The 25909-nt window shown below is 65.7% G+C and overlaps 1 protein-coding gene across 1 annotated transcript; it reads left to right on the top strand.

The window, feature by feature from the left end:
- Positions 1-120: 120 nt before the first annotated feature.
- Positions 121-25909, top strand: COL20A1 (collagen type XX alpha 1 chain). The gene is made up of 34 exons (XM_057702178.1): positions 121-1271; positions 3302-3412; positions 7597-7740; positions 8009-8152; positions 9457-9615; positions 10082-10201; positions 10778-10942; positions 11613-11777; positions 11987-12144; positions 12439-12568; positions 13125-13270; positions 13353-13476; positions 13634-13773; positions 14238-14367; positions 14602-14744; positions 14892-15024; positions 15318-15466; positions 15648-15777; positions 16699-16734; positions 17234-17372; positions 18644-18786; positions 18965-19073; positions 19523-19682; positions 19773-19850; positions 20377-20463; positions 21093-21146; positions 23016-23069; positions 23190-23243; positions 23548-23601; positions 24269-24340; positions 24739-24774; positions 24881-24929; positions 25142-25288; positions 25842-25909. The coding sequence occupies exons 1-34, from the start codon at positions 995-997 to the stop codon at positions 25907-25909; spliced, it is 4008 nt and encodes a 1335-aa protein (XP_057558161.1). The 5' UTR covers positions 121-994.

The following is a 25909-nucleotide window of genomic DNA, read 5'->3' as shown; positions in this document are numbered from 1 at the left end:
CGCGGGGACCTGTGTCCCCCACGCTGGGAGAGAGGTCCTGGGCAGAGTGGAGAGCGGGGGGTGGGGCGCGGGGTGGGCCAGGGCTTGGCCAGGGGAGGGGGTCGGGCCGGGGTGGTGACATCAGAGGAGAGGGGCCTCATAAGCTGTGGCCTCCCTGCGGCTGCAGGGGGACCAGGTGGACGGGAGCGCGCAGGACCGAGGGACGCTGCCGTGGGACGGGAGCAGGTTGGTGACGCCTCAGGGCCGGGGGGAGACAGAGGGGCCACGGGATGTGCCCAGGTCTGTGATGTGGGGATGACGACCTTCCAGAGAGACGGGGGAGAGCGGAACTCCTCGAGGGCGTGGCAGGACCGGGTGCACAGGGCTGGGGCGGGGATGCGGCTGGCCCGCCTAGGGTCACGGGCGGAGGAGAGCAGGCTCCGTAGAGCGGTCCTGTTCACAGCCTTGAGCTCTGCGGGGAGGGGGTGGGCCTGGGGGTCCCACGTAACCCATGCATCGCCTTCTAGACTCCACAGCCCCGAGGACCCCCGTGAGCTCCACCACCCTGGGTGTGGCTGGGCTGGGGAGGCCGGCGGCCTGAGGTTCCTCACTGTGTTCCCCTCCGCTCTGTCAGTGGAGGCCCCGAGGCAGCCCCCAGCACCGAACCCCACCTTCGGGACGTCCCCTGCCTCACTGAGAGGCCGGCTCTGGGGTCTGGAGGCTGGCGTCCTGGGCGGCCGGTCCTCAGCCAGGACATCCCCTCGTGAGGCAGGTGGGGGACAGCACAGCTGGGGTCCTGGTCCCAGCTCCAACCCGCTCGCTGCTCAGGGCTGTGGGCGGGGCCGCCCCCCACCTGGCCTCGGTTTCCTCCCCAGGCCCCTCGGCGCTGGCAGTGGCCGCCCCAGTCTGGTCTAACAGCGGTGACCGGAGTGGCGGCCGCGCCGGCCTGTGGAGAGCACCCTGAGGGCGGGGTGCGGAGGCTGGGGAGGGCAGGCGGAGGGCCGCTGACCTCCTGATGCAGGAAGCAGCCCCAGGCCTGTGGGACGCTGGCCCCCGTGGACTGGAGGACGGGTGGCTGGAGGCCTCCGGCGTGGGCTCCGTCCCCGGCCCACACGGGCACAGACGAAGCGGCTCTGGCTTCGCGTCAGGAGGGGACAGAGGGACGGACAGACAGATGGCTGGCCTCTCCTCCCCCCGCAGGCCACACGGCATGAGCGTCCACGTGCGCCCCCACCTCGGGGTCAGCCTCTGGCTGTGGCTGGGCCTCACCCTGGGACTCGGCCAGGGACCAGGTGAGGACGCGGGCGGGGGGCTTCCCGGGACCGTGGCCCCTGCCTGCCCCCCGTAGGCCGTGCCTGCCCAGGGTGAGGCCGCTGCCCAGGGCGAGGCCGCTGCCCAGGGCGAGGCCGCTGCCCAGGGCGAGGCCCCTGCAGGACCAGCCTCGCTCTGGCCCCGAGCCCCCAGCTGCTGCAAGGGGACAGGCACTCGGGGGGCAGAGACGGGAAGACGGGCAGCTCTGCCCGCAGCGCCGCCCTCAGCTGTGGCGTGACCTTCGGCCTGTGGTCTTTCCTTTCACTTGGGTTTGTTGTGTGTGTTTTCCGGTTCATTTTTCTTAAGTTATTAACATACTGTGTGTGCATTTAATTCCCTCTTACGTCAATATTTTTCATCATTCCCCGGACCCCTTTTCAGTGTGAAATTTTCAAACAGCAGAATCTAGGATAAAAAATGATGCCCACCCCCAACCAGGAGAGCCCGAGATGCGGCCTCCAGCAGGTCCCCGGCTCTCTTACGCTCACGTAAGGCCCCGTCATACCCGCTCCCCGCCCCCGCAGGTAGCTCCTTGAGCGGCTGCACCCCATCCAGCGAGGGGACGCGTCAGCTCGCAGTGTCCTGTGAAACACCCCAAACCGATGGGGGAAGACTGCGTGGCCCGACCTGGGGAGGTGGTGACCGCGTACCCCGCCGGCCGCGTCCCTGCCGTGTGCCTGGCGACCGTGGGTGCCGAGGGGCCAGGAGGCCGCCGAGGCCCGGCCTCACGGGGGCGGCGGGGGCGCGCTGTGCAGCCACTCGCGCAGAGCCCCCGTTCTGCTGACCGCCTTCTTACGGGTGGTGCGTCTTCCTGGATGTACTTTGCACCCAGGTGGCTGGGCCCTCTCTCCGGGGGCTCCGACAGGATCACCCCGGGGGGGCCAGGTCACTACGGGACCCCACAGACACGTGAGTGCAGACATCACGCGGTGCCTGCAGGCTCTGGGGAGACTGGGGGAGCGGGGGGAGGGCCCCCACGCCCAGGCTGCCCTTCCCCAAGGATGGTTCCCCTGGCACCCTGCCAAGGCCCCGACCTGCAGACCCAGAAGGCAGCTTGGGATGCGCCCGGACATGTCAGGGGTGCTGGGAGACAGAGGCTCTTCATGAGCTGCGCCCCTGCTCACAAGGGGCTTTTCAGAGCCTCCACCTCTGAGACATTCCTGCTTTTCAGCCCAGGCTCCAGGGAGCAGCGGGCCCCCTGCTCAGCTGCTCCCTGCTCTGAAGCGGTCATTGTATCCGCCGTGGGCTCCCCGCAGCCCTGCCCCTCCCCCGTGCCCAGCTCTGAGGGGGCGGCCAGAAGAAGCCCCTCTCTGTCCCCACTTTCCAAAAATAGTCGCTTCCACCAAGGAGCTCCCGGAAGCTGAGGTCAGGCTGTGCCTGAGAGCTCAGGCATCCGCTGCCCTGTCCTCCTCCTCGTTTGTCCAGGCACCCACCCCAGGGCAGCCCACATCCAGGGAACCCCCCGTCAGGGCACCCCCACATCCAGGGACCCCCAAGTCAGGGCACCCACCCCAGGGACCCCCCCCCCAGCCAAGGGCACCCCCCCAGGGAGCCCCACCCTCGTGGGCTGTGTGAGCCCAGTGGCGACCTTGGAAGCTGGGGTCTGCAGTGGCACAGCTGCGTCTCCCGCTGCAGGGAGACCAGGCTGGGTGGCAGCTGTGCTGGCTCAGCGCCTGCGGCTCTGGGGGGGCGGTTGCGGCTGCTCCGGGGTGCTGGCCTGAGCTTTAGTCCGCAGGGGCAGGGGTCACCCCTAGAAGAGCCGAGCGGGGGCCTCCCTGGACAGAAGTCTCCCCCCCGGAGCTGCCTGGCGGCCCCGGCGCCTCAGACCCCCAGGAGACCCAGCCCTCCTTCAGCCCTGGGTGCGGCCTCCTCAAGTTCCCCCGAGTGGGACTGGGGTTGCCTCTCACCCCCAGTGGGGCCACAGCCTCCTTGGACTCTCAGGATGCGCCCCCACAGCTGGTTGGGTGGCGGCTTGAGGGTCAGTTCTGACCACCTGTCCTGCTTGTCCCAGCGAGCGGCCGCCTGAGGCTGGTGGTGCTGCCCGAGGACCGGCTGCAGATGAGGTGGAGGGAGTCGGAGGGGAGCAGCCTTGGCTACCTGGTGCAGGTGAAGCCCAGGGCAGGTAGGGGCTCTGTGCGGACAGGCGGTGACCACGGCCAGCATGGCAGTCTCCGCGACTCCGCCTTCCTCGTCCCCGTCTGCCCCACTAACACGGGGAGGTTGTGGCAGGAGAGCAGGGCCTGGAACGTCCCCGCCGCTGTATCCCCGCACCAGCACACGCCCCAGGCACTTAGTGACTTTGAGGAAGTGAGGACCCTCCTCAAGCTTAGAGCTCTTAGGGCTCCGCCAGTGCCCAGCGCGAGGACAGATTCACAGCACGAGACCACAGCTCACGGGAGGGCGGCAGAGACCTGGCGGGTCAGCACGAACCCGCAGGCAGGACAAGGGCTGCAAGTGTTCACGCATTTCGCAAGCTGTGGATGGACCCACGCCGGCCAGCACGCCCTCGTGGGTGTGTGATGGCAGAACTGGCGGAGGGAGGGTGCGGCCGCGAACCCGAGCTCCCTCCCAGGGTGAGGAGAGCCCCCCACCCTGGCCTCCACCCCCTCTGCTCCCGGGAAGAACCCGCTTCTCGACTTGGCTGTGGTTTTCTAATATTCTAACTAGGCCAAGTTTATTTACCTTGTTTCTCACATCTTTTATGTCTTTACTGATTTTGCGTCTGTGTGTCTACGTATGCTGTTAGTTACCGAGAGGAGTGTTTTAAATCGCCCACTGTGACCACAGAGACGTCTTTCTGTGGTTTCTCCCGGACCTTTGTTTCATACGTTGAGGCTCCGATGTTGGGTGCATACAAACTCAGATTTATCATATCTTCCTAGTGGATTGAACCTTTTCCATCATTATCTTTGTGGTTGCGGTCTTTTCTTATATTCTCCTTTTTGTGAGATCAGTATTGGTCCATCAGGAAGCGTTTGCACTGAAAGCCTTTTCCCATTCATTTACTCAACTTTTCTTTAGCCTTTCATTTTAGATGCATCTTCTAAGAAGCGTACAATTTATATTGTTTTTATGTTACTCTCTTTGCCTTCTAATTGAAACATTTTTCCATGTACATTTAAGGAAGTTACCGATATATTTGGGTTTAAATCTACTATCTTCCTGTTTCTTTTCTTTTTGTTACACAAGTTATGATTTTTTCCTCTCCTTTCTTGTCTTCTCTGGAACTGAATTTTGCGGAAAAACTTAAACACACGCGAAGGAAGAGAGCCTGATGAAATGAAGCCTCATGTTCCCAGAATTTAGCTTCGACAGTGATCAACATGTGGCCAATATTGTTCCGTGTCTGTCTCTCCAACCCCGTCCTTATATTGTATTATCTTAAAGCAAATCTCAGATGTCATATAATTCTGTCTATAAATATTTCAGTATGTTTCTCTAAGAGGAAGGACCAAAAAAATAACTCCGGTACCACTAGCATGCCTAAACAATATTTCAGAACCATCAATAAAAAATGTGTCATGTTAAAACTCTTCCAGCTTGCCTGATAAGTACCTTTTGCAATTGACTTCTTTGCACTGGGGTCCGACAGAGTCCTCACGCGGTACTGTCCCGATGTCTCAGGCAGTTCTCCATCTGCAGCACTTTCCTCTCTCCTTTGCCTCGACCCTTATTTGTTGAAGAAAGAGGGTCGTCGGGCGGAACGTCCGACGTTCCGTGTCCTGCTGGGGGCGTCCCTGTGGTGCCACTTTAATTGCTCCCCACCCCACCCCTCCCCAGTTAGGTCCCAGAGGTTTGGTCAGATGCAGGTTTGATTATATTTTGTTGACAGTAACCCTTTCTAAGTGGTTCTGTGTTACTCCTGCTGCCCCGCAGCTGGAGGTCCAGTGTCTGCTGTCTCTTTTGTGTGTGACGTTAAGATTGACGGGAAGGTGGGGGAGGATTGAGCACGTTTTATCATCCCCTCTGCGTGGTAGTCACGTATCCCATTACTTGTGTAGTCATCACCCCAGGGACCACAGCGCCACCCGTAACGTATCTACATGTAGCATCCGTGACGGCTATGTTACCTTCCCCCACGGGAGCGGCACAGTCACGTCTGCCCCCTTTGCATGCATGTTACGTCTGTGTCCATGTTAACCCTCGCCAGGCATTTTCATTTGTGCGGTTGTGTAAACTCGGCGTTAATTTGGACCAGCTCACATGGTCACCCTTTCATTTTCCTCTATTCCTTCCAGTGTCTCTGGGGTTATTTTCCTCCTGCCTGAAAATGTGTCCTTTAGTAAGGCTCTGCTGGTTACCCATTCTGTGGTTTTTAGGGGGAGGGGGGAGTTGTTTGTTTGTCTGAAAATGTCTTTACTCTGCCTTCATCCTTGAGGGGTATTGTTGCTGGGTATAGAATTTCAAGTTGGAACTTTCCTTCAGCACCTTGAAGACGCCTTTGATTGTCTCGGTTTCTGCTGTTTTTCTTGAGAATCCAGTTACCAACCCAGTTGCTGCTCCATTAGATGTAATATCTTGCTTTCTTTTTTTTTTTTTTCCAGGCTGCTTTTAAGATTTCCCTCTGTTTTAGTTCTCAGCACATTTAGCCTGATGTTCATGGCTGAGGGTCTGCTTTCTCTCGCTTCAGATTCATGGGACTTTGAATCGGTATCTGCTGTCTTGCGGTTTGGGGAAGTTCTTTAGCCACATTTCCTCCATCATTGCTTGTGCCCCGTTCTCCCTTTACCTGTGCCTCTTACTCGTTCTTCTATATTTTCAATCCCTTTATGTCTCCATTCTTAATTCTGTGTTTTTTATTCAGACTTTCCACCATTTATCTTGTCATTTGTGTGTGACAAGCTGTCGAGTCATTCTTTGCATTTCTAACTTCGTGTTTTGTGTTTTTCCATTCTAGAACTTCCATTTGGAAATTTCTGTTTGGTTTTTTTTTTTATGGTTTGATATCCGAATTCATAGGCTTATCTTTTGAATTTTCACACTAGTTAGCATAGTTATTTTAAAATCTCATAACTCCATTATCTGGGAAATCTGTGGGTCTCTTTCTGTTGTCTAATGTTGCTCTTAACTTCCAATCACATTGTCTCGCTCCTTTGCTTACCCAGTTATTTTTTATTGCATGCCAGACATTGTGACAACTTATAGAAATAATTTATGGCCTTTGATAACATTGTCTTCCTTCAGAAACAGTTTTTGTTTGTTTCTGACAGATAGTGATGTGAACTAGTTGGGGGTCATCTTCACCCCATTTTAGAAGTTAAGAGTTGGGCTTCTGTGCTTTCAAGAGCCAGTCTATCCCCATTAACCCTTGCTCCTGGGTGGAGCTCCTCAGGGTCTCAACCCAAAGAATGGGGGGGGGGGGGGGACATGTGCCAAGGATTCACTGCCTCAGAGGGCCTGCCCGTTCATCCCTCCCCTGTGCAGGCGGACCTGGGAACCCGACAGACCTGGATTTAAATCCCGATTCTACCACATAACTGTGTGACTCAGTTTTCCCATCTACAAAATGGGGGCATGGGTTTGTGACAGTTACGTAGCTTCAATCACGTGAGGCGCTGACACCCTCGCCCTCCCAGCCTGTCCCACCTCCCCACGCAGGGCTGGGCCCAGGCTAGGGGCTGTCCGCCCTGCAAGGTGACAGGTGATGGGGTGGGTGTGCGGATTCTGCCTCCACTAGTCCCCTTTCTAGCACCTGAGACCCAAGAATCTGCAGGTGCTTTCTGACCCCGGACTGCAGTCTCTCCATCGGCTCTACAGCTGCCTCCCCTGAGAGCTTAGCAGTGTCCCCTTTGGAATTCTTTCTTTCTTTTCTTTCTTTCTTTTCTTTTTTTTGCATAGACTCATGGAGTCACAGTTGGACGTGTTTACAGGCTTACTGCCGTGTGCCGTCCAGTCCCCTGTGCCCCGGCAGGGGGGCCTCTCTCCGTGTGCAGCCCCATCTTCACACCTTCATGGTGTCGCCTAGACGACGACTCTGGGCATCTGGAGGGTTTATGGTTCCTCACCAAGGATAAGTCCCTCTGGGGAGGCTTCATAAAGGACGTATTATTTTGCTGCCACAGAGAGACGTTCTTTCTGCATGTGTTACCCAGGAGTGCAGGCCCCTCCCATCAGGTCCTAGAGAGAGCAGCAAAGACCGCTCCCCTTTCCCCCTCCCCCACCCCGAGGGGAGGAGCTGGGGGAGGGGAAGAGGAGGCACCTGGAGGGCTTCACCACCCCCTGACACACCTGCAGGCACGTGTGCCTGCACGCATGCACACACCATCCACCTCAGTGGCCTCGGCAGCTCTCCCCACCCCTACGCAGGGGACCTGGAACAGGAGGTGATGCTGATTTCCAAGACCCCCAAGGCCACTGTGGGGGGCCTGAGCCCCTCCAAGGGGTACACCTTGCAGATCTTCGAGCTCACCGACTCAGGGAACGTCCTGCTGGCTCGGAGGGAGTTTATGAGTAAGTCCCTCAGGGGTCCATGTGTGCAGAGGAGGCCGGAGCTGAGCCCCGGCAGCCCCTCTGGGCTGGGGGCCCTAGGCCTGGGCTTCAGTCCTGACAGCCACCCGGGAGCCTTGCTTGTACCTGACGCCCCTGCTCGCCTCCCAGGGGGCTGGGGGCCCGCGGAGCCTGGACGTGCCCTCGCGGGGAGGGTTGGGTGTGCAGTCCCCAGGGCTCCGTTCTCTCCCTGGGGGGTGGGGTCCTGACAGCCCCTCGCACCTCTCTGCAGTTGAGGATTTGAAGAGGAACTCCATGAGCAGGAGCGGGCAGAGGCCACTGGGGGCAGCCCTGGAGCCCACCCCTTCCCACGTGGGGAGGCCAGACCTTGAGCCGCCAGTGGCTTTGGCACCAAGCCAAGACCCGCCCACACTTGGTGGGTCCAAGTGGGGTGACGGTAAGTGCCTGGGAGGAGGGGGTGGCCTTCAGCTTCCCACAGATTCTCTCCATGTGGCCAGGAAGTCCTTCTTCCATCTGACCTCAGAGTCTCTAGCTTCACTTAGGCTTGGCTGCCACGCTCCGGGCTTCACTAAACCCACTGGGGCAGGTCATCTGCTGGGGGTGTCCTCGGGGCCCCAGTGCCTGGTCTCACCACCCCGAGCCCCCCAGGAGTCCCCCAGCCTGACTGTGGCTGGTGAGAGCTGACACGGCTGCGACCGCCCGCCCCAGGAGTACCTGGTGAAGAGCAGCACCCACCCAGGGGCACTGAGGGGGAGGCGCCTGCTCAGCCCACCCCAGACCTGGAGGGGCAGAACCGCGCCAGGGCCTCGGCTGGAGGGAGAGGGAAGCCAGGTAAGATGGCCAGCTTGCATTTCCCACGAGGCCCTGGAGATAGGGCTGTGCCTCCCCCATCAGACCTGGGATGTGTCTGGCTTTGTCTCCCCCATCAGACCTCCTTCCTTAGACCTCACATGGGGTCCTGGGGTCCGGGACCCCCGCTGTCTCCCAGTGGACTTGGGGGCTCACAAGATGGTCTCCCCCACAGTGCAGGGCCTTGAGGCCAGGGCCTGCCTCCCCCGTTAGGTGGGGGTCTCACCACACCTACCCTATCCGGGAGCTTCCAGGTGAGGTTGGGCCCTGGCGCTAGGGCTTGGCGTGGAGGCACTGTCTGTGCAAAACCCAGGGAGCCCCAGGCCAAGGGGCATGGCTTTGTTTTCAAAGAGCTCCTGGGGCCTTAGGACAAGCCCCTACCCCAGACGGTGAGGCCTCAGCCCAGGGCTGGCAGAATGGGCAGCCGCCTGGAGCTGTCCGTGGTGCTGACCCGCCGACGCGCCCCCATCGGCACCCCGCCGGGCAGCCTCAGAGTGCTGAGCCTGGATGTCGGCCAGGCGAGGAAGGTGGACCCCCCCTCCGTAGACAATGGCACAGTGACCAGCACTGCCCAGGCCAATGGAGGGCAGAGCTGCCGGAGCGGCTGCACGTCCTGTGGACGGCCTGCAGGGGGCGCTCCGAGGGGCTGGGCTGATGGGCCGAGGCTCACGTGGGGTTTCCTAAGCCAGGTGCCTGTCCCCCAGCACTCAGCTGCCCACCTCACCGGAGGCCAGAGCCCCGTGGCCCCTCACCCTCTACCAAACCCAGGGCGGGAGATGCTGGGGCCTGGAGCCGGGCCCAGGCAGCCCAGGGTCCTGCAGCAGCGACGGGCCCTGCCCGGCACCTCACCTCCTTCCCCTCCTGGCCCAGCTGGACCCCAGTTCCGCTGCATGCCCCCCACGCCCGCGGACATGGTCTTCCTTGTGGACGGGTCCTGGAGTATCGGCCGCGGTCACTTCCAGCAGGTCAAGGAATTCCTGGCCAGCATCATCGAGCCCTTTGAAATCGGGCCAGACAAAGTCCAAGTAGGTGGGTCCCAGCCCTGCCCTGTGCCCCACCTGTGGTGGTCCTCACCTGCACTGGCAGGACAGCGGGCCCCTGGGGGGACATTGTGTGGAAAGTGGGTCTTTGCAAATGTGCCTTCCTGGTGACCTGGGTGAGGCTGTGTGTGTCCTGCCCACCTGCTGTGTGCCCTCCCCTCCATCCCGACTCAGTACAGCGGGGACCCCTCCCCTCCCAGGCCCGACTCAGTACAGCGGGGACCCCTCCCCTCCCAGGCCCGACTCAGTACAGCGGGGACCCCACCCCTCCCAGGCCCGACTCAGTACAGCGGGGACCCCTCCACTCCCAGGCCCGACTCAGTACAGCGGGAACCCCTCCCCTCCATCCCGACTCAGTACAGCGGGGACCCCTCCATCCCAGGCCCGACTCAGTACAGCAGGGACCCCTCCGTCCCAGGCCTGACTCAGTACAGCGGGGACCCCTCCCCTCCCAGGCCTGACTCAGTACAGCGGAACCCCCCAGACAGAGTGGGACCTGAGTGCCTTCGGCACCAAGGAGGAGGTGCTGGCAGCTGTGCGTGGCCTCCACTACAGAGGGAGAAACACATTCACAGGTCTGCCCAGCCCCGGCCCCACCCTGGGGGTCCGTTTAGGTCTTGTCCTGAAGCCCCCACTGTTCTGCAGTCACCCCTCCTCGCACCCTCTCAGATTTGGAAACGTGTGTGAACCATGCCCGAGGGCTGCGTACTCACACTTTTGCAAAGGGCGAGTCCGCCTCGTTCGTCCATGGTGAACGTGGTGCGTCGGGCAGGCCTGCTGAAACAGCGGCTCCCCTGGAGGAGAAGGAGGGCCCACCAGTGGCTTGGGGGGGCCCTGCTGGCAGCAGCCCCCCCCCCCCAAGAAGTCTCCCCCGGGCAGACCCCTCCCTCCACGCACAGTCCCCTCCCTGTTCCCAGTCCCGGGGCCTCACTGCTCTCAGGCAGGCAGCAGGGTGTGGGGTGCCAGCCCCTGGGCTTTGGGTGCCTTTGAGGGAAGGAGGGAGTGTCGCTGTCCTGCAGGCGCCCGCAGGCTGAAGGGGCCAGGCCTGAGCTGGTGGGCAGAGCAGGGGACCAGTGGCTGTGGAGGCGTCGTCGCAGGCGCGCAGGGAGGCTGCTAGGGGCCGCCAGCACTTTATTCTCACTGTGCCCAAGGCCTGGCCCTGACCCACGTGCTGGAGCAGAACCTGAAGCCCGAAGCGGGTCTGCGTCCGGAGGCGGCCAAGCTGGTGGTTCTGGTGACGGACGGCAAGTCCCAGGATGACGCCCGCGCCGCTGGCCACGCGCTCAGGGATCTGGGGGTCACTGTCTTTGCTGTGGGTGAGCACCCCCCGGGCTCGCGGTGGGAGTCCTCACAGCAGGCTGGCTCCTGGCCGCCCCGCCCCCGCCACCGCCCCGGGCTGCAGGTCCTGTGGCCTCCGAGCCTCGGCCCCCGTCTGCGAATGGGGGGACAAGCCCCCGCCCTGACGGGTGGAGCCCCACCCGGATGCCCGGAGTGTGACCACACACGTGGGCTTGGGCGGTGCGGCCGCTCCCTGGCGAAGTGACCCGTTGGCAGCGTCGTCTGTAGACACTCCTGCACCCCTGCCACCCGCCTGGGCCCCGCTCCCCGTACCATGGGCGCCCGCACCCCTGAGGGCTCACCCTGCTCCCTTCACTGGCCAGTCATTGACGCTCCCTTGGAAGGGAGCTCCAGACGTGGGGGTGAGGATGCCTGCAAGCAGAGACGCTCCTCGGTGCCCGGCCCCAGCCCCTGGTGTCTAGGACCCCGAGGGAAGCACGCTGACCGCCCTCCTGGCCCCAAACCCCACCGAGACCCAGGCGGGCCCCTCTGCGAGGGGCCCTCACACCAGCCTGTCTCTCACGGGGGCCTGGCCGGGTGACCCCGTTCTGGGGCCTGTGGGGTCGGGTCTGTGGCTTGGGAAGGAGCCTCTGCCCACGGGGTGACCCGCGGGGGCCGCGTGGGCTCACCGCACCCCCCCCACGGCAGGTGTGAAGAACGCGGATGGGGCCGAGCTGGGGCTGCTGGCCTCCCAGCCGCGGGACATCCCCGTCCACAGCGTGCAGGACGTCCCCCAGCTCGGCGCGCTGGCCGGCCTGCTCAGCCGCCTCGTCTGCCAGGCGGTCCAGGGCAGGAGCCCACGTGGGGGCCCAGGTGAGCCGGAGGGGGTGCCCAGGAGAGCGGGCAGGGCTCGTGCGAGGGCAGAGTCACTCCCACGGGCCGCAGCCCCGCCAGGCCCCCGCCCCCTGGGGTTCAGGGCTCCAGGACTCCTGGGGGACCCCTGTGCTTCCGGAACGTGGCCGCCGGGGGGCGCAGGCGGAGCCGCTGATGGGAGCCCCCCCCCCCAGCTGTTACACCAGCAGCAGCCGCTCCGGCCCTGGACGCCCTTTCTGCTGCCAGCAGCCTGGTCCCGACCCAGGTGACCTCCTCCAGCGTCCGCCTGTCCTGGACCCCGGTCCTGCAGCCACCCCTCACGTACCTGGTTGTGTGGCGGCCTTCCCAGGGCGGCACCCCCAGGGAGGTGAGGGGGCCTCCCCGGGCAGGCAGGGCTGGGGGGCCCGCACGTGACAAAGCCAACGCAGAGGAAGAAGGGGGCGGGGCGGGGCGGGGGGGGGCGCTGCCACACCGCGGCCCCTCGTGCCCAGAGGCGGCGAGGGCGGGAGCGCGCGCCCACGCGACCGGCCGATGGCCCAGACCTGGCCGGGGACCCGGCCGGGGACACAGCCGTGCGGGGAGCGGGGCCTGACGCAGCCCCGCAGCCCACCCCCCGGCGCCCCGCCCCGCCGTGCCCGCTCCGTCGTGGCTCCTGCTGCAGGCGGCGGTGGAGGGGCTCACCTCGTCCGCAGAGCTGCACAACCTGACCTCCAGCACGGAGTACCTGGTCTCCGTGTTCCCTGTCTACAAGGCCGGGGTCGGCGAGGGCCTGCAGGGCCTGGCGACCACAGGTGGGTGAGGGGACCGGGGCTTCGGGCTGTAGGGGCTCCCCCCACCTGCAGCCCCCCTCGGAGCCTGGCACCAGCGAGGGTGGTTTTGCCCGATTCGGGGTAGCGCCTCCAGCGTGTGACCGAGGCCAAGGCACTGAGCCTCTCCGACCCTCAGTGTCCTCTTCTGAGCACACGTGAAGACCCTAGCTCTAACCCTAACCCTAACCCGTCCCCGACAGCCCCTGCCGACCCCTAATCTGCTTTCTGTCTCTGGGGTTTGCCATTCCTGGACCCTATAAATAGGACCACACAGCACGTGGCCCTCTTAACGCCGAAGCCACGGCTCTCCCACCCTCAGGGACAAGGCCTTAACGGAAACCCGCAGGGTGGCCTAGGGTGAAATTGGGAAAGAGACTTAGAGCTGTCTGCGGGCCCCTGCCCCTGGTGGTCTGCCCCATCCGTGTCTCCGTCAGGACACCCCTGGCCTGCGCTTACGAGGCCCTGCGTCCCGCTGGCTCGTGGGTCTGAGTTCTGCCGGTGCGGCATCTCTAAAGCTCCCCCCGCCCCGTCTCCGCAGCACCCCTGCCCCCACCCCGGGAGCTGACCCTGGCCGCAGTGACGCCCAGAACCATCCGCCTCACGTGGCAGCCCTCGGCAGGGGCCACCCGGTACCTGGTGCGGTGCTCGCCCGCCGCCCCCAAGGGCGAGGAGGAGGGGAGAGAGGTACGGGGCATGGGGAGGAGGCGCCCACCTGGGGTGGACGGACGGGGCAGCACGGGCAGGGCCAGCGTGAGTGTCCCCGCAGGTGCGGGTGGGGCAGCCAGAGGTGCTGCTGGACGGGCTGGCCCCGAGCAGGGACTACGACGTGTCGGTGCAGAGCCTGCGAGGTGCAGAGGCCGGCGAGGCCCAGGGCATCCGCGCCAGGACCCGTGAGTGCCCGCCCACAGGCTGTGGTCCCCTCCGCGTCCCCCGCCTTCCACCGTGGGGGGACGCCCGACCCCCTCCGGTAGCCCCACCCCGCCGGCCATCGCCCGCCCCTCCCCTGTCTGCATGGGGCGATCCCTGAGGCCTCGGTGTGCCCTGCAGCTGCCCTGGCCGCCCCCCGGCACCTGAGCTTCTCGGATGTGAGCCACAACTCAGCCCGCGTGTCCTGGGAGGGCCCCTCGAGGCCTGTGCGCCTGTTCAGGGTCAGCTACGTCTCCAGCGGGGGCGGCCACTCGGGACAGGTGAGGCCGGGCCCGGCGCGGGGCCCGACGTCCTGGGCCGCCCAGGGGGATGCGCTGTCCACGGGCGCCCAGCGCCCTCGGCCTCCCCTGCCGGGCACCCTGCGTTCAGGGTCGGTGGGTGTGGTGCGTCCCCCCAGACACAGCCTTGGCTGGTGCGGGGGGTGTGGAGGGCAGCTGACAGCACCCCGGCCTTTGTGGGCCCCAGTCCTGGGGAGGGGGACAGACGTGAAGCAGAGAATCGTACAAGTCCTTGTACATGGCAGCTGTGACGGGACGTGCTGGGGGCGCACGGCGTCACGAGAGGGCAGGAGGGTGGGCGGGACCCCAGCCCAGAGCCGTGGATTCCACAGCCCGTCCCCGTCTCCCCAGTCTGGGGGTGGTCACGAGACAGGCCTGGGTCTCCCTTTGGCGGGGGCTGCCCCCTCCCCAGCTTCCCGCGTCCACCCCCTCCCCGCCCCCCGCAGACGGAGGCTCCTGGGAACGCCACCTGGGCCACTCTAGGCCCCCTCTGCTCCTCCACCACCTACGCGGTCCGCGTCACCTGCCTGCACCCTGGAGGCCACTCCTCCACCCTGACTGGCCGCCTGACCACCCGTGAGTGTCCCCGGGCCGCCTCCCTCTGCTTCCCTGGACGGTTCAGATCAACACATCTGCTCGGTGTGTGCTCTGTGCAGCAGCGAGCCAGGGGAGGGTGGGTACCTGGACAGGTGTGACGGGGGCCCAGAGCCAGTGCCCAGCCCGCAGCCCTCCCCGGGAGAGGGGAAGGTGGGCTCCCTGCGTGGGGCCTGGGGGCCCCCTGCCACCCCAGCCTCAGTCTCCCTCTTCCAGGGCAAGTCCCCAGCCCGAGCCGACTGTCGGTGACGGAGCTGCCTGGGGACGAAGTCCGGCTGGAGTGGGTGGCCGCAGCGGCGTCCGGCGTGCTTGTCTACCAGATCACGTGCACACCCCTGGGAGAGGGGAAGGCCCGTGAGGTGTGGGGGACAAGACCCTCCCCACCCCAGCTCTTGGGGCTCAGACCCCCGTGCTGCACCTTGGGGGCACTGGCCTGCCCTTGGCCCATGAGCCGGGGCCCCACGTGAGGCCACCACTCGTGGACACCCGGCCCCTCCTCCCCGCAGGTCTCCGTCCCGGGGAACCTGGGCGTGGCCATCCTGCCGGGCCTGGGGAGGCACTTGGAGTATGAGATCACCATCCTGGCCTACTACAGGAACGGGGCCCGCAGCAGCCCGGTGTCCCTCCACTACACCCCCTGTAGGTGACCCCTGCTCTGCCGCAGACCCCCCGCGTCCCTGACCCTGCAGCTGGACCGCTTGGGTCCACAGGGCCTCCCTGAGCCTCCAGGCAGACATCCCTGGGGTGACCGAGAGTCCAAGTCACCTGGTGTGACGCAGTGCCCGGACGGTCCTGGAGCTGGCCTTGACCCTGTCTGGGCCGAGGCTGCTGGGCAGCGTGGCGGGCACACTGGGGCTGTGGAGTGGGAGGTGGCGGGTGTGGTGCAGAGCGGGGGGCGTGTTGCTCTCTGAGGACCCCCGCCCCGTGCTCCCCCGCAGTCAGCCGGAGCCCGCCCTCCAACCTGGCCCTGGCCTCGGAGTCGCCTGACAGCCTGCGGGTCAGCTGGACGCCCCCGAGCGGCCACGTCCTCCACTACCGGCTCTCCTACGCACCGGCCTCGGGCTCAGGACCCGAGACGTCGGTGGGTCTCGCTGGAGCTGGGGAGCCATCGCCCCTCACGGGCCCCCGGTCCTGGGCCTTGGGGGAGGCACGTCCTACGCTGCCTGTTGAGGGGCCGCCCTCCCATGTCAGGACCCACAGACAGGGAGCTGAGAGCCCGAAGTGAGCAAAGACGCTCAGGTGCCACCGCACCCCCCCCCCAGATCTCCGTGCCAGGACCCAGGAGCCATGTGACTCTCCCTGCCCTGCTGGCGGCCACCAAGTACCGGGTCCTGGTCTCAGCTGTGTATGGAGCCGGGGAGAGCGTGGCAGTGTCTGCCACGGGCTGGACGGGTGAGTGGGCACAAAGAGCCCCAGAGCCCAGCAGACCCTGGCCGGCCCCTGGGGGCCAGGACGTTTGGGCCCTGCCAGCCCCGGCCGCACCCTGCACCGCAGAGCGTAGCAGACGGGGTCAGGGCTGCCCGGGAGACCTTCCCAGTGTGGAATGCCAGCCGCTACAGGCCAGCTGGACGCATGCAGGCTGGGCCGGGGGTCAGGGGGTGGCGGGATCACGCTGTGGCCCGCCTGCAGGTGCCCAAGGCTGGGGGACGGGCGCTGTTCTCCTGGATGTGCATCTGGGGGACTGCAGGAGCAAGAAGCCCAGCGGAGCCCAGGGCCCCGGCCTCGGGGCGTCGGTCGTCTCCGGGGTGCACCACCTGCAGGCCAGAACCCAGCTGAGAGGAGCCTTTGCTTTTGTTTTGGTGTTCGTGCTGCTTTTCTTGGACAGTCAGACACTCAGAGCAGAAGGCCCTCAGAGGCTGGTCAGCCGACCGCCCCAGCTTCCTTCTGTGTCCCCTCCATGGGGTTGCCTGGTTTGGGCTTGAATACCTCTGAGGACAGGGGCCTCACTCCCTGAGGCTCAGCACCCTTCCTATTTTTGAGGGGGTTCCAGTTCCTGCCCGCACTCACCTGTGAACGCTCCTGAGGGCCCGCATGGTGCCCGACAGTGGAGCAGGCCTGCACAGCTGGGCCCAGGGCAGCGGGGCCCCAGGCACGTCTGCCCACCCAGGCGTCTCCCTGGGCCTGCCACCTGCGGCTCATCACCGCCCAGGGGGGGCACCCTGGCCCGGCCCCGTCTTCCCAGGGATGGGACCTGAGGCAGCAGGACACCATCCCCGTCCCGTCCCGTCCCTGAGGTGTGGGGACCGCAGGGCACGGCATCCTGCCACCAGGGGCCCCTCCCCGCTGACCCTGACATCTGTCACCTCTCAGCAGCCTGCCCGGCCCTCCACCCGGACAGCTCCCTCCCAGGTAGGTCCCCTGCCCTTAGGCGGCTGCTCCCCTCCTCTGGGTCCTTGGGGAGGGTGGCCTGGGACCAGGGTCACGCAGTGTTGGGGGTCCTGGGTCCTGTGTGGCCCCTGTGAGCCTCTGCTGACCAGGAGCTGGGCGGGCAAGGGGCCGCGCGGGGGTCCACGGCATCGCCTCTTTACCGCTGTGGGTCTGAGGCCCTCCCCAGGGAGGAGGCTGACACGCGGTCCCGTGGTCAGGGTGATCCGGCAGGTGGGGGCCGTGGGGGGCCGGCTGGGTCTCCTCGGGATGTCCAGCAGGCTGCTCGGACCCGGCTGCGGGGCTGGCTGAGTGGGGGAGGCGGTGGGACGGGCACTGAGGGTCCCGGGGAGGCGGGGGCTGCCGCGTGTCCTTCCCCAGGCCCTGCGCCCTCCTCTCGCCCAGCACCTGGTTCTCTTCTCCGCCTCCCGTCCCCCCCGCCACCTCCTGTCTCTGAGTGTCCCTCATCGGCCCCCCCCACCAGGCTTTGACCTGATGGCGGCCTTCGGGCTGGTGGAGAAGGGACACACCTCCATCCGCGGCGTGGCCATGGAGCCCTCGGCCTTTGGCCCCACCAGGACCTTCACACTCTTCAAGGATGCTCCGCTGACCCGCCGGGCCAGGTGGGGACGGGGCGGGCCGGGGAGCAGGAGGGCCCCCGGGGGTCGTGGGAGGAGGAGTCCCCCAGGCCCAGCAGCTCCGCCCCCAGAGCCGACCCGGCAGACTCCAGGGGGCACGTGGGCTCCAAGCATCCGAGTTGCACAAGTTGATAGATCTCTTGTGGGTGAGATGAGGCCACGGGGGGTGGTCCTTTTCCCCACGTGGCCCAGGGATTCACCAAACTTGCAGACTTCCGGGCGGGGGCCGCCCAGTTTGTCTCCCTGGGAGCTCCTGGCTCCTGTGGGCTCTGACTGGGCTCTGCGACTGTCCGGGGTGTGTGAGCAGCCGCTGTGACTCACCACAAACAAGGCTCGTGACGCCCCTGGTGTCTGAGAATCACCCCCTTCGTGCATGGAGGTGTCTTTGATCACACGTTGGAAATTCCACACGCACAGCGTCATTTTTTCTTAAGTTACGTTTTAAATTGCAAAGGTAAATCATGTGCTTTATAATAGAAATTTGAAAAATACAACATGTGACTTTGGGGCTGCCAAGAGTGGAAGGAGTTCCTCCATGGGTCAGAAAGGCTCCCCAGGAGGTGGCAGAGAGTAGGAGCCGCTAGGGAGACCATGGGGGAGAGGAGGGCACGCAGTTAAAAGCGGCAGCACGTGCCAAGGCCCTGGGGTCAGTTTGCCTAAAGAATTGCAGCAGCGAGGCTGCACTGTGTCTTGCAGGCTGTTGGTTATCCCAGGAGCAAAGGAAGGGCAAACAGGGAGGCTGCAGGCCGTCAGCAGCAAGTTTATTGGGTGACTCGGGACTCTGTCACTGCCCCTCCCGCCGCTGAGCGGCCGGCGGGCAGGCACGCGCACAGACCCCCGACCGCCCACCCAGTCTGAGCGACTCCCGAGGGCAGAGCTGCGCTGGGCCTGGGGGCTCCTGACCCAGGAGACAGGCTCAGAGACTTCTGGGACCCTCGCCCCACACCCTCCCCACCCACGCGGAGACCCTGCAGAACGATCGCCAGGGACCTCGGCTGTGGTGGGACGGCCTCCCGTCCCTGCTGGGCCTCGGTGGGGAGGGCTGCGTGCAGCCCCAGGGGTCCCGGAGCCGCCGTGTTGAAATCCGACAGGCCGGGGGGCCGCGGGGGTGGGGGGGGTCTGCCCCTGACACGCCCCGCGTCACTCACGGGGAAGCTGAGGTAGGAGAGCCCCAGCCTGGCCCCGAGGACCCCACTCCGCGGTCCCGAGGGTCCGGCCTCCTCTCAGGCCTGTGGTCGCCGCCTGTGTCCCTACAGCGACATCCACCTGGCCACCCTCCCCACGGAACACACGGTGGTCTTCCTCCTGCGCCTGCTCCCCGAGACGCCCCGCGAGGCCTTTGCGCTGTGGCAGGTGGCGGCCGAGGACTTGCAGCCCGTCCTGGGGGTCCTGCTGGATGGTGAGTTGGAGGCGGAGCGGTGGGCCCAGGTCACCCCGCGAAGGCAGGGGCCACTGCCGCAGCGCAGCCTCTGAGGCTTTGCACACCCGTCACGCCCCCACCCCGGCCCCGTTCTGGCCTGGGTGGGTCCCCCCACCTTCCGAACAGGGGTCTCGCGTGCTCCTGGCCCCACCCCCAGCGGGCAGAAAGCCGCTGACCTACTTCAACCGCGACCCCAGGGCCCCCTTGCAGGAGGCCACCTTCGACCTGCCCGAAGTGAGGAAGATATTCTTTGGGAGCTTCCACAAGGTCCTGAAAGGTCCCGGAAGGACCACAGCACGTGCCTCCCTGCCTGAGACCCTCCCAGCTCCCAGGTTCTGCGGCAGACCCGCCACGGGGCTCTGCAGGACACAGGCGGCCCCCGTCACCATGGCTCCCCCCAGCATGCTAGAACTTTCCTCTGCCCGTGTGGTCCCCTCTGCCCTGGACGTCCTCACCTTAATTTGGGTCAAAGAGCACCCAGCCCTTTTTCCTGGGTCCCACGAGCCCCTGGGAGGGGGTGTGGGGGGTGTCATTTGGTCCATTTTACAGAAGGGAAACTGAGGCCCCGGGAGGGGCCCCACGGGACGGGGGGTAGAGTCAGGCTTCTGACCCCAGGCCCCGGGGGATGGTCACCTGCCCCTCCCCACCGTGGCCTGTTGGTGCGGAGGGGAGTCCGTCCTGGCCAGGACCGTGGGGGACCTCCTGGTGTCTCCCGGGTGCACGTGGCCGTGGGCCGCTCCAAGGTCAGGCTCTACGTGGACTGCCGGAAGGTGGCCGAGAGGCCCGCTGGGGAGGCCGGCAGCCTGCCTGCCGCCGGCTTCGTCATGCTGGGGAGGCTGGCCAAGGCTCGGGGCCCCCGGAGCAGCTCGGCCTCGGTGAGCCAGACAACCCGGGGCTGGTGGACCCCCTCCCACCCCGGCCCCAGCTGTGCCCAGCCGACTGCGTCCCTCCCCCCACCCCAACAGTTCCAGCTCCGGACGCTGCAGATCCTGTGTGGTGACTCCTGGGCGGAGAAGGACAGGTGCTGCGAGCTCCCAGCATCGGTAGGCAGGCATGTGCCCACTGACAGCAAAAGAGCCTGGGCAGGCCGGCCATCCAGGTCATCGCTGCTCTGGGAGAAATCCGGGAAGGCTTCCTGGAGGAGGTGGCCCCCGGGGCCAGAGCTGGAGCTCAGGGCAGCTGGATGGGTGTCCTGGAGGCCCTGGGGCAAGGCAGGCTGGAGCAGGCCAGGAAGCCCCCAGCCCCAGGGATGGCTGCTTCCACGTACTCAGGGCCACCACCCTTTTCTGTGGGTGCAGGCGTGGGCAGGGGTCCTCACCGACTCCCCTGTGTGCCCACACTGGGCTTGGCCAGGCGGGGGCCTGCAAGGGAGTGAGAGCTGCAGTCCTGTCGGGCGCTTGTGCCAGGCAGCCAGGGGGGTGGGCTCCCAGGACCGGGTCCTCACCCCTCACCCCCAGCCTCCCTGGACCCTGGACCCTGGCGTCCGTGGGGACGCTGAACTCTAGGGTCGAACAGGAGCCGGGGGGGGGGGGGGGTGTCGATGGAGTGGCGGGGTCTCCTTTCTCCCAGAAGGACGCAGAGACCTGCCCCGCCTTCCCTTCTGCCTGTGTGTGTTCCTCGCAGAACCCCGGGCCCCCGGGCCCCCAAGGACCTCCGGTGAGTCCAGCAGCTCCTCCCTGAGGTGACCAGGGACTCCTGGCAACATCTCGCAGCCCGTGGCGAAGGGGGTGCCCCCCCCCCCAGCAGCCATCCCAGACCCGCCACACAGATGGGACAGACGTCATGGGTGTCCTCGTCCACCCCCACCGCGGGCCGGCCCCTTGCTGGTGTGGGAGCCACAGCTTCCCCTGGGGTGGGGCCTGGGCCCAGCCATCTGCTGCATCACGCTGGTCGTGGCCTGGCCACGGGTCACGGCCACACAGGCAGCCTCTGTCCTGGGGGCTCCGGGCTGTAGCGTCGTCCTGGGGGGCCCTTACCCCAGGCCCCCAGGGAGGTGGCGCCAGGGCTGGGCCGCGCTGTGGGGCAGGTCCAGACCCTCTGGCCGCCACGAGGCTCCAGGACCCGCTCCAGCTGGTGGTCCACAGGCCTCACCAGGGAGGGGCCAGGGCTGGAAGCCAGACCCACCTGAGCCGTGTGCGCGGGAACCAGCGTCTAGGGGCGGGGGGAAGGATGCCCTCGCCCCCGGAGCCCCTTCCTCTTCTCCCCTAGAGCTGGGGACTGGAGTCCAGGGCGCTGCCTGGGGGGCCGACGTGCACCCAGCCTCAGCCCTGCTTGTGCCTCTGCAGGGCCCCCCCGGGAGGAACGGAGCCCCAGGAGGGCAGGGCTTCCCGGGGCCCAGGGTGAGTCGCGGGGCGTCCTGGGGGGTGGGTGCAGGAGTAACCCCCCGCCAATCCAACCCCAGGGGGGCGTGGTGCCCTCCCCGCAGGTCTCAGCCTGGGAACCGCGTGACGGACGGCCTGGGGCGTCTGGCCGGGCCGCGTGTCCTCTGCCCTCACGTGTTGCTCACCAGCGGCTCCACCCCCTCTGAAAGCTGCTGGCATTTTCTTGTTGGACGAGTGTCCTGGCCGCAGCTCCGCTGGGTTCTTTCTTTCTATCCTTCTTTATTCGTTGGGGCTCTAGGTGGTACGGAAACATCCCTGAGCTGTGACGCGTTGACCGTGTCGTTGTGTTTTGACCAGGCTTCCGATGCCTGTCTCCAGGCAGATTTTAGAATCACCTTTGTCCAGTCAGCTGTTTGGGTCTGCCTCTGCGGCGGCTGGCGTTTGCATCTTATTTAAAGGCCTTCCTTGGTCTGAGAGGACACACCTCCTCACGGTTCCTCCCGCTGCTTCTAGCACCTTCCAACACAGAACTGCGCTTCCTCCCTCCTCCCCAGACCACCGCCCCGTCGTTCCTCCCACTTACTGAGTGGCCACCCCCCCCCACCCCCAATGCCACATACAGTCTCATCACATCCGGAGCTTTCCACGGACCCCAGCGTCCACACAGCTGCGTCAGACGCCGCCCGTGACGCGGCGGTCCCCGTGGGAGACGGGTCCTGGTGTCCGGCCCCACCACCAAGTCCCCCAAGTCCTCTGTCCTCTCTGCGTATGATTTTTGTGCCCCATTTCTTATTGAGTTATCTTATTTGCAATAGTTTTTTATTTTCAGATGGTTTTCTTGGAATTTCCTGGTTTAAATGTACATCACCTGTGAAATATCACTTCCCTGTCTCCTTTCTGATTTTTACGTCACGCGTTTATTTTTTTTTTTAATTTTTCTCATTTATTTCTCTGGTGTTGGTGAAACTCCAGAGTTTGTCAAAGAACCGCGGTGACAGCAGATGGGCTCATCTGACTTCACGGAATTACTTGTCGTGTTTGCTGTTGAGTGTGGGGCTGGCCCGGGGGTTGAGACAGATTTTACCACGTGAGAGCAAATCCTAACCTTATTTTATTAGATTTTAAAAATCAAGAAAGGGGGTTACGTGAGATTTAGTGCCTCTTTGCTGTGTGTGGACACAAGCACGTCATTCCTCTTCCGGGAGCGATGAGTCGGGGGAACGCGTTAGTCTCCCCCAGATGCTGGCGTGTTCCCGCTCCCGTGAGAGGCTGGAGCGATCGCCGAGCCCTCGCCGACCACGTAACAGGCTGCAGGCTTCTGCTGCTCATGTTTTATTTAGGATTTTCCCACTGATACTCACAAAAGGGAACGCCTGTGGTTTTCTTTATAGAATTTGGTGTGTTGATATGCTTAATTCACAACAATCATTTGAAAGCACCCCTTTTTTTTTTAACTGCAAATCGAGCCGTTTAAACGGCGGGCGGCAGTGGTGTCGTCCGTCCCTTAGAGATGTGGTGGAATGTTCCGGGGTCTGGGGCTCACAGCTCCGTGACTGGCCTGTCAAGAGTTGGCCCAGCTCCTAGCTGCAGAGTGGGGTCGTAGCAGCACCCCTCCCTCCCGGGGGGACCGTTGCGGGCCTGGGTCTGGGAGGGCCACGGAGGGCAGGATCAAAGGAGGGGCTGCAGGAGGGGCCCCACCCACCCCCGCGTCTCCAGGGAGAGCCCGGGCCACGCGGACAGAGGGGACCCGAGGGTCCTGGAGGTCCGCAGGGGTCACCGGGCGCCCAGGGCCGAGCCATCCAGGGACCCGTGGTAGGGGCTGCCTCCCCACCCCGCCCCCGCCGCCCCCCTCCCCCCGCCTTCCTGCCCACCCGTCTCCCCCTCCAGGGTCCGCCAGGGGTCAAAGGAGAGAAGGGGGACCGTGGACTCCCAGGCTTGCAGGTAGGAGGTCAGACCGCCCGCGGGGCATAAGGGCCGTGCGCTCGGGACGCAGGTCTGGGGACAGGGCCTCCTCCTCCGGGTCTGACTCGACGTCTCGCTGCCACCTCTGTTCTGTTCCAGGGCCTCCCCGGCCTCCAGGGCACCCCCGGGAAGGCTGGCGTCCAGGGACCAAAGGTGGGAGAGAAGCCTGGCCGGGAGGGTCTCGAGATGGAGGCTGTGGGGGGCTTCCTTCTTTGCCCCACGCCCAACGCGCACCCTATCCTGTCCCGCCACGGCCTGGCCAGCAGGGAGGGGAGTCCGTCCCTACAGACCGGGGGCAGGTGTGGTCGCGGCCCAGGGCGGGGCAAGCCCTGAGACGGGCCAGCCTCTGCCAGGCACAAGCGTGTGCCCACGACAGCTGCCTGTCTTGGGGGTCACCGTGGGAGGGGCGTGCAGGGTGCCCGCCCCTGCCCCCACCCACCCCTTCCTTTGCCTCCAGGGACTGAGAGGCCTGGAGGGGACTGCTGGCCCGCCTGGACCTCCTGGCCCTAGGGTAGGCAGCACCTCCTCTGTGAGCCCCCCAACCCCGCCCACCCCCCCGACACCCCTCCTGGCTCCTTGGGGCTGAGCCGAACGTGGTGACCCAGGGAGGCCTCTTTCCTGGGCTGAGGCCTCTTGGGAGGCGCTGGGCCTGTGATCGCCCTGTGCCCGGGGGCGCAGCAGCCCCACCCCACCTAGCCCAGCCCACTCGGCAGCCCAGGACGCCCTGCTGGAGGGCCGCGGGCACCGCCGCTCACGCGGAAGCGCCTCCCCTCCCAGCCTGGCGGTCCCAGTGTCCGAGCGGAGCTCAGGGGGTGGGAGATGCTCTGAGGTGGGGTCGGGGGCGGGCAGCCCAGACCCAGCCGGGATCTCCCGGGGGCCGCCCTCGCTGGGTTCCCATCCTGCAGGAGGCCACCCCGGGGGACCAGCCTGTGGTCACACCCGGACCACCGGGACGCAGGCGGTGACGTATCCGTGCTGACCCAGCGCCCGTGGGCGGGACGGGCGGAGGGCTGCCTGGGCGCGGGTGAGGCCAGCAGGGCCTGCTGGGGGGCAGGAGGCGCAGCCTGTGGGAGGCTGAGGACAAGCTAAGGGGTCTGGTCTTGGTCCAGGGCAGGAGGGACCTCGAGGGGGGAGGCACCCGGTGGGGGCTGCGGGCACACCAGACCCCACCTTTGCAGGGCTTCCGGGGCACGGCAGGGACCAGGGGCAGCCATGGGGAGCGGGGGCCTCCGGGGGCCGTGGGGCCCACGGTAAGTCCCCTCCCCACCCAGCCAGCGGAGGGAGGGCGTGCAAACGTGTAGACGCGTCCCCGCTGACCGCTCGGGGGCCTCCCACGGCCGGCACGAAGCTCGGAGCAGAGAGAGCCCCCAGCTGCCCCCTGCCAGGCCCGGCACAGACAGGTGGGGGCAAGTGGGGGCCTGGGGGCAGACCTGGGCCTGCCAGGCTGAGTGGGGCTGGGCAGCCTGAACAGGCCTGGCCGCCTCCGTCTCCCGGGCGGGGAGGTAGGTCCTCTGCCCTCCGGGGACTCCCAGCATTGGTCCAGCAGGAGCCTGCGCCCCTGGGGGCGGTGCGTGGGGGGGGGGGGACACATGCGACCAGTGGGTGGACAGCCTCGGGGTCCAGGCCTTCTCCTTTTCCTCCCACTCAGGGGCTGCCCGGGCCCAAGGGCGAGCGCGGAGAGAAGGTGAGCGTGGGGAGCCTGGGTCCGGGCCTTTCCCACGGGAGCACAGGGAGGCGCCGGCCCCCATGCTGCCCGCGCTCTCCGCCACGGGGCCGGTCCTCCCTTGCAGGGCGAGCCACCGTCCCTGGCCACCATCTACCAGCTTGTGGGCCAGGCCTGTGAGTCCGCCATCCAGGGTGAGTGGTCCAGCCTCCTGCGAGGACCCCAGAGCCTCCGTCCTCTCCTCACGCAGGAGGGAAGGGAAGCCTGGCGCCCGGTTACAGCTCCTTCCAGCCTCGTGGCTGTTCTGCTGAGCCTGCCCCAGAGCAGGGCGGGGAGCAAGGGAGGGTCTCCCGGCCCCGCCCCCCCGACCATCCCCCCCCCCCCCCAGCGCACGTGCTGAAGCACCACGCCTGCACCCGCGACAGCACCCGGCCCCCCATGCCCGTCTTGGAGGCCCCCAGGGCCCTCGGCACGCACAGCGAGGCCCGGGTCCCTGGAGGAGGGGGGCACGGCGGCCCCCGCCCTGAGGACAGAGGTACCGGCCCCCGTGCGGAGCGGTCCCGGGGCCGGTCGCTCCGTGCGGCCCGCCGCAGCCCCTGCTCCAGGCCCCCCGCCCTCCCCTGAGCCCACACGCACCTGGTGTTGCCTGGGGTCCTCCAGACGGCCCTTTCCCCAACCTCCCAGCAAGCCTGAGCTTAGGGGCCCCTCCCTCCCCTCCGGTCCCTCCCCCGCCGTCCTCCCTGCTTCGTCCCCCTCCCCTTGGCTGGGACGCCAACCCTAACCCAACGGGAGGCTCGGTCCCGCGACCTTGTCTTGAGTCCATCCACCTGACCGGGGCTGCGGCTGTGTTCACGGCTCGGATGCCGAGATGGGCGGAGAGGTTGATTAGGGGAGACAGGGCGCGCGGCCTCGGTGGGGAGGAAGGAGACGGTGGGGGGAGGGGGAGGGGGATGAGGGGGAGGGGCCCCCCGCACATTGCCCTGCGTTTGTGGGGAGAGAGGGACCCCTGCCCGGCAGTGCCCAGCACCGTCCCCCGGACGTTGCCTTTGCCATAAGCCCCCCGTTAGCACATCCCCCTCTCCCCCCAGGGCGCCCACCCCCGTCCCCACCTCCCACTAAACCCCCGACTCTGAGACGCGGATTCGTTCCTGTCTGA

Source organism: Hippopotamus amphibius, chromosome 12 (genome assembly GCF_030028045.1).
Source record: "Hippopotamus amphibius kiboko isolate mHipAmp2 chromosome 12, mHipAmp2.hap2, whole genome shotgun sequence".
NCBI classification, from domain to species: domain Eukaryota; kingdom Metazoa; phylum Chordata; class Mammalia; order Artiodactyla; family Hippopotamidae; genus Hippopotamus; species Hippopotamus amphibius.
The sequence above is the reverse complement of the archived record's forward strand: the minus strand, read 5'-3'. Positions and strand labels throughout refer to the sequence as shown.

Bases quoted from the DNA above. Each gene is read 5' to 3' on its own strand.
- COL20A1 (XM_057702178.1), top strand. From the start codon at position 995: ATGCAGGAAGCAGCCCCAGGCCTGTGGGACGCTGGCCCCCGTGGACTG. The intron at 14,745-14,891 runs GTGTGGGGGACA...TCCTCCCCGCAG, and splicing joins GAGAGGGGAAGGCCCGTGAG to GTCTCCGTCCCGGGGAACCT. The intron at 15,025-15,317 runs GTAGGTGACCCC...CCCCGTGCTCCC, and splicing joins GTCCCTCCACTACACCCCCT to CCGCAGTCAGCCGGAGCCCG.